The 7698-nt window shown below is 40.8% G+C and overlaps 1 protein-coding gene across 1 annotated transcript in view; it reads right to left on the minus strand.

Annotated features, from left to right (window-relative positions):
* Nucleotides 1-6248, minus strand: part of LOC104467348 — a gene marked incomplete at its 5' end in the record, with an annotated part of 47090 nt that extends 40842 nt beyond the window's left edge. The window contains 2 exons of the mRNA XM_010081088.1: nt 1672-1760; nt 6033-6248. Coding sequence (XP_010079390.1) covers nt 1672-1760; nt 6033-6248 — 305 coding nt within the window. The remainder of the gene's footprint in view (nt 1-1671; nt 1761-6032) is intronic.
* Between the last annotated feature and the right edge of the window lie 1450 nt (nt 6249-7698).

A 7698-nucleotide genomic window follows, 5' to 3' on the forward strand; every position in this document is an offset into this window, starting at 1 on the left:
ACGGTGAAAGGGTGAGACACTACCTGCTCTCACCATTCTTGCCGTGCCACCTGTGGCGGCATTCATGCTCTCAGTTCATGCAGCTGACACTCTTCATTCAAGCCAGGCTTGTTTCCAAACCACATTCTGCAAGAGCCATCTGTATTTTACTCATGGCTCCTTTGGCTTCAGACCAGTCCAAAACTGGGAGGATCTCAAATACAGCCTAAGTCCAATTCAGCATGAGATCTACGCTACGTCACATAGAAACACATGGTATAGGACATGTGTTCATCTTCTCCACTCAAGAAAACAGAAGCCCAGGAAGGCTGCAAATTACTGTATGAAGAAAATCTGTACAGTGCAGCATGCTAATGTGAACTTGAAGGCTTAGCAATGCAGAAGCAAACTTTTCCTGTTACTGTCACTAAAAGATATTATTTGTCTCTCCAGCCAACACCAACATCTGGCACGTTTGGAAAGCCCAAGCGTTAGGCAAACAGACTCCTTTATTATTCTTAGCTCAAGGAAATGGAGTCCCTGTGAATACAAACTATTGCCTGAACGACTTAATCAGTGTTTCTGATGTTATAATCCATCGGTGCTAATACACACCTGGCTCAAAACAGAGAGAGAAAAGGGAAACGTTCTAAATTTCCAGAAGCAAATCCATCAATTTTTCCTAGCCTAATGAAGACATGAGCCATTTAGAGACTACACATTTCTATTTCAGTGAGTGATAATATCATTGACCCTAAGGGGATTCCAGTTTCTGTGGAGATGTAAAGGTATGACAACAGTCAGGATGGAAAAGACCTGTTGAAATCTGAGAAATGCCATTCATCACTGGTTAAAATGACAGAAGAGTACAAAGAATGTTTTTACACTATCTCCTACAGTATTTTCTTTCCTAAGTTGTCTAATTCATGGTTATATGCCTAATGACACAAAGTACAGAAAATTGTCCTTACCTTAGAAAAAGAAGCTAAAAGTGAAAATGTGACTCCTGGAAGCTGATGATGTGGTATATGAGTGCTATTAAAACATATTTCACCAAAATGATTTTAGCTGGCTTCCAGTATGATAAAATACCTCACTTTTATTGCAAAGTATTAATGTCTCCTATTACCTGTCCTCCTGTCACAACATTTTATACCTGCTAGGCTTAAATAATGACACCCTGTTTCCTATTTTTTGCGATGAAATTTTTATGTAATGATGTTAGTAATATTAATTGTAGCGGTATAAATTTTCTAAATTCTGCTTTCCCTTACAGCTATGTCACCCAAATAAAATCATAATGAAGCAATACAGTTCACTGAGACACACTGCCTCAACCTTTTAGAGATACATTTTATTAATTTAACGTCCTCGGTTTTGCCAGATGCAGGTCCTAGCGCTCAGTGTTTTGAGGCTCTGCTATGGTCTGTGTTTGGGGCAGCTCTGCAAAGTGGCCCAATTCCAAGGCAAATCAATGCTGTACCTCTGCCTTCTCCAGAGGAGAGGGAAAATGTGGAACTGGGGGGATCAGTGCTGTCACTGAGCCAGTGGTGCTTGCCATCAAAACAGCTGCTTGCTCAGATTTCAAGTCTTTTGGCAAAAAAAGGAGATTTTGGCATAAAGGGAGGACTCCTTGCTGGATCTAAACACAAAAGCAGTGAATTGTCTGATATTTGTAAATAAATTGATTACCCTATGAGTTGATCTTTGTTTTGTTCCACAAGGGTGGGAGGAACATTGGAGACGATGACTTGCATATCCAACTGATTGACCACAGAGACCTGCAAACAAAAGAGTGAAATTCAATTGGCACTCACATGCATAACATCCTCCCCGTACAAAAATAATGGAATAATTTCTTTACTGTCTTCATAGCCATGCCCCAATGTATGGATTTCTCATTTTAATTCCAAATAAGAGAGCTGGGAAATCTTGTTTTGCCTTTCAGCCAAAACCAATGAACAGCAGGCAAAGACTTAACTAGAACTGTAATTGCAGGACTGCACCAGAATTACAGATTTTTAAAGGGAGGGACTAGGAAACCTGTTCTTTGTAGCTTTAGACTTTTTACAGAATCGTGGATCTCTCACCTGCCATATTCAAAATCACTTATTTATGAGCATTTTGTTATTTTGGTGACTTCACAGGAAAATCCAACCTCGGAAACATTCGGATTAATTCACCAGAATAAATGATACGTTGTTAGAAAATCATAAAGGGATTCATCTGTTTTGAAGTCATCTGCGTAAGTTAATCTCTAATTTTTTTTTTAGCTTCTCCTCCTATATGGCATAAAACAGTATATAACCATGTGCATTTTACAACTGCACTTCTATTTAAAAACACAGGACAGAAAAATGCCTCTCTAATACACTCAATACTCATGTTCCTTTTTTTTTTTTTTTTTTTTAAATAATAATTCCAGGACTCCATGAAAGAGCCGACTGACCTCTCTCAGAGAGAGAACAAATCTCTCACATTGGCATTTGTTACTCCAAAAGCAACGTAGCTCTTCTGTTTCTCAGCCACAGGCTGGATGGTCAGGGTGCACATGTGACTGCATGCATGCATTGCATTCAGCAGTTTGCGCAAACTCCGCTTCACGTCTCCTGATCTAGTCTCCTTCAAGCTATTTTTATACCCAGAAAAGGCTGCCTTCCAGTAAAATGACTGCATGCTCTTCCCTCCCTTTTAAATATTTTTGCATTTTCTAATAGCTCTCTCTTCGCTAGCACAGCCAACCTCCCCTTAGGTTGTGGCAAGAACAGCTACTTCCCATCCTGGTGGGGAAAATAAAACATTTCTTAAACCTTGACTCACGTTCATACAGGCATGACAGCAAACATTACACTCCAAATCATCACCTCTCTGCAGAGGATTCTGGAGGTAAATTTGGAAAAGTAGGACGTTAAACCCGATACATTTTAAAAACAGACTTAGCTGATTTACTTCTAAAAGCAAAAAAACAACCTGATTTTCAAAAGAGAAGCCTGAGCCCTGTAAGCACTTCAGCAGACAAGCCATAATACACTTTCACATCAAACACTGATTCACCAGCTTTGAAGCTTAATTCCACTTTAAATATTTAAATATTCTTGAAATGTCATCAGATGCACTGATGAGCATGTACTGACTTCTGTGTAAGAAAAACAGACTTATAATGAACCCAAATTTTAGACTAAGATAATTGAAAGGAACGCTAAAGCAATGAACACTTTAATAGAATTAATGACCTCAGCCAACTCAAGCAACCGTTGCGCACCCATGAACTAAGTACTGCATAAATGCAACACTTCAAAAAAAAGCCACTAGTTCTTTTCATGCTCAGGGAATCACAATTATGCCTACATGTTCATATACAAAAACATGAACAAACACACATGCATGACAAGCTATGGTAAAACAAAGGTGTTGAACAAAAATCAAGAAAAGGTTAAGCCCTCCATAGTAACGTTAACTTGCTTGCTACCCACATTTGTAAAGGGTTTCATTTTTCAATTATTAAAAATAGCATTCGGTTGAGGAACTAAGTCCAATTTAACTACATTGTAAGAAAACTGTTCCCTTCCACTCGAGGAGATGGAAATGTGCTGGCAGCAGAGGCAGAAGGTGTGGGAAAGGAAAGGCTCTTCCTGAGGCACCGCTGTCACTGCTTTCTGGAAGCTTTTCAGGGACAGTTACCAGGGATCATCTGAGCCACCGTTCCTTAGAAAGCTTTTGCTACTCCCACTCTAATGAGGAAAAACACAGCCAGGTCCTGTGATGCTAAACAGCAGGCACCAGCCTAAATTACAGGGCTGGAAGTCAGCATGTCCAGATCTCTCATGTCCGTAAGTATCTGAAGAATGAATTGCTGAGAACTAGGAAAACTCCAGGTTAAATTAAATCGATAGCACAACAGAATGGAAGTTTGCAGGAGAGGCAGGGAAATCATGTAGTTGCTAACCACTGTCCTGTAAGCAATACCTCTCTGTTCCCCTGCTTCATTCAAGAAGCACTTTCCAGTTTTTAAATCAAGCAAGGCAGAGCCCACAAACAGTCTTGATCATCACACGGCACCCATGGATTCCTGGGAGTAGCTTGTGCTGAGAGCAGAATGGGGGAGGGGCCTTGGGACCCCCCAAACCCCAACGAACATTCGATTAAAGATGAGATCATAGTGAATATTCACCATCCACACTTACTTACTACCTTTAAGTGCTTACTTGCAGCAAACTTATTTTAAAATGTAATTTCCTATTTCTTTCTTTTGTCTCACAGAGGCCAAAAAAGGAAATTCCCTCACATGGAACCAAACTGTAGAGGTACAGATTTCCGACTGGAGCCATCCTGCCAGTCCCAGCCAGCAGGAACAGACTGGTATCCCTCAGGTGGACTGACCTTTACAGCATGACGACATCTTACCAGTGGGTTTGGCAGCTGATGCTGCCCACAGACCTGTACCAGGCCTCTTCAGAAGCATCCTGGTCCCAGTTCTGGAGGACACATTGCTCTGCTCAGGTGCTTTGTGGTCCTGTCCCTCTGGTGTTGCCCCATCTCTTCTCCCTAGACCTCCTCCCAGTGCAATCTTATTTTCTTCTCCCACATCTTATTCGTTCATACATAAAGTCATTTCCCATATCTATGTGCACTCCTTGAGCTTGTATTGCAAGGAATAACACCTCCCAGTCTGAGCACCTGACACCATGGTGACAGCAGGATCAATTATTTTCAAACCGTGAAGCTCAGAAACAGCTCAGTCTAGTTCGAAAGGATCTTCATGTACAGATTACGCTCAATGCAAACCCAGACTTTCATGGTGGGATGGTGTCAGTCTGCAACTGTATCTACAGCTACTCTAAGCTTTCACGTCTTGCTCAAAAACGCTGTACCAGACTGCTCATCGCTCACTCAGACAACCTAAAGATACCTCTATAAATTAATGAGACATACGTCACTTTCTAATTTTAATGTCGATACCTTCTGGCTATATTTTAATATACTATTACTGCATAAATTGCATGAGGATGCCCTATCATTTTGGGAGGTCAAGCATGAGGACGTCATACGTTATGTTTATTTGCTGAATTTCTGCATAACTCAGAATGTTATGGCTATCATCTGTATCATTTGACTGTGTTCCCATGAACTAGACAATGCACTTCATCCCTCCGACATTATGCTAATATTAATCCAATCCATCAAGTCATACAGGCTTTAAAGAAATTCAGCTTTGATGGTTTCTGTGACTGGACTAAGTTAATGTCCTTTACTCAGCACAAAATCATGAGTTCAAGGCCTGAAGCTGGTGCCAGTTTTGAAATGCTGCTTCCCTGAAAACTTACAAGTACAGTCTCAGCCCAAAATTGTTCCTTGTGTCTCCCTTCCAGACACAAGCAACTAAGACATGGCAACCTTGGCCTTCCCCAGTAAGTCAACTGACTTCTAGTTTCCAGAGACTGTTTGCTTAGATATTTGCCTGCCCTACAAGCCAGACACACCAGATCAAACTCTGATCTAGAAGCTACATACTCATGTTAACACGGAGTACAGCAAGCTTTTGGCTTGGCTTATGAACTGGGTTTTAATGCCATGCTAACCCTGCTTCACAGCTTTCATACTGGAGCTGGCTGCGCCTTGCTGCTTCATGGAATAGGAGGAGATGGTCTGTAAATGCTCGTGTCTGACCACGCAGATGTGACCTGCTTTATACTTGCATTGCACAAATACAGCACTTTTTTTGCTGCCATCTGGGTCCAGAACAGCCAGAACATTACTTAGTACATGTTTAATGCAAACAATTAGAATCTAAATTGAACCATTAACAACGGCTCATTGAATAAACAAAATACTGAACGCCATGTCTAGTGCTGTAACTGAGATCACTATCTCTGCCATGAAATGTGAACACGTTTCCGATGGTCATAAAACCTTTTGGCTTAAATTATTTCAGTGACTTAAAAAGATTAAGTATATACAGTTTATGGCCTTCCTATATGTCTGCCTGGAATTAAACTTTATGTAGCGTTTGAATTTCCTCAGGAATTATAAGATAATGCCTGGGACATACTTACAAGCACTTCTGCTTTGCTGCTCAGTCCTTTGCCATAATCGTCAGTTGCAATGACCTGAAACTTGAAATAGGATCTTCTCATGTTTTTGAACAGCATAGCAGTTTTGATTAGCCCTGTGTAAGCTTCAATCACAAAACCTTCTTTACCATCCTTGATTGGAGGAATGATGAGTCTGTACTGCATGGCACTGTAATTCCCAGTGTCTTTGTCATCAGCCTAATAGGAAAAAGAAAACAAGCAGAGGCAAATAAAGTAAGCATGCATGCAAAGAATCATTAACCTTGTCCTTTAAATAAAGTTGCACACTGGTCCAGCAAATCTCTTCCACTCTGATGTTCAAAACATTAGATCCTGGAGAGCAGATATCACTATTACTTTAAATGGTTCATTTAACTTCGCTGCATAGAGTTTTGCTTTTCCAGCAATTTCTTTCTCCTGTGTTGGCACTAAACCACTACCAAAAAAACCCCCAAAAAACAAAACAAAAAAAAAAAAAACAAAAAAAAAAAAGGAAAAATATAAATGGACTTTTCAAGTCTGCAACAAACTGACCAGGTAAGAACAGTTTAATTCTGAGCAACCTCCACTGCCAAATCCTTGTTGACAATCAATTATCAAAGAAAAAAATCCCAGCAACACATTCACATATTTACACAAGAATGTCCTCCCTCTTCTTAAGAGATATTCGGCATGCTCACTGATTGAGCACATATATTTTTGGACTAATTTTATCCTTTTTTATTAAAAAAAAAAAAAAAGATCAAGTGACATTCCTGCAATGCTGCACAATGGACCTGCTGTACAGACCCAGTGCAGGACACAAAGCTGCCCTGGCATTCTCCCATTGCTGAACTACTGCAGAATGAGGACACAGTCCTGGCATCAATAAGGCAGCCCCGGGAGCTATGTTATTTCACCTGCCTTTGTGCTTGACAACCCTGTGGAGCCCCATTTGGACCGCTCCAGACCTATGCCATTGCACAAATCCTGCTCCTGGTCAGGAGGCAGTCCCCATACTCTGATGGGAGTGTTTTTGAGGACCCTGACAGTGCTTCCAGGTGCTCTGCCTAGGAAGGGGTCAGTGAGACGGTAGCTAATTACCGCCTGTACCTTCGCCCACTCATTAGACTTGGGCACTGCCTCAGCATCTGGGACACTTTGACATCTATTGGAAGACTTTTATAAAAATATTGGCAAAATTCTGAAGACTGTGGCTTAAGCTTATGTTGGAGAAAAAGCAGCCTTCAAAAAGGTGCAGGTCTTTGTGTAAAATCCATACTTCATCCTTAACTTAAAAGCAAACTCAATAATCACAATCTCTTCGGGGTTTATGGCAGCATGAAGAGTTGTTTACCATGATACACCACTGGCTCGAAGAAAGCATTATCTGTGCAAGGACATTAAGCCTTCAATAGATGGCCCTTAATCATCATTAATTGTTTCCTCCTCAGCAGTGAACAAGATCTATAAGGTAGAAACTTTTACTAACTCCACTTTGTTTTTATTTTCTGACAATTTTCAGGGAATATCAGTGAGGAGATACAACAAGCGAGTCTGTGTGCTGTGCACCATCAAGAGACACCTGTGCCAGCCAAATGATCCAGGTACTCAACACTGTGTGTGCTTTCCATGCTATCAGACCAGATGGAATAGATGTAACTACGCA

The sequence above is a fragment of the Pterocles gutturalis genome, unplaced genomic scaffold (assembly GCF_000699245.1).
Source record: "Pterocles gutturalis isolate BGI_N339 unplaced genomic scaffold, ASM69924v1 scaffold3969, whole genome shotgun sequence".
Lineage (NCBI taxonomy): Eukaryota > Metazoa > Chordata > Aves > Pterocliformes > Pteroclidae > Pterocles > Pterocles gutturalis.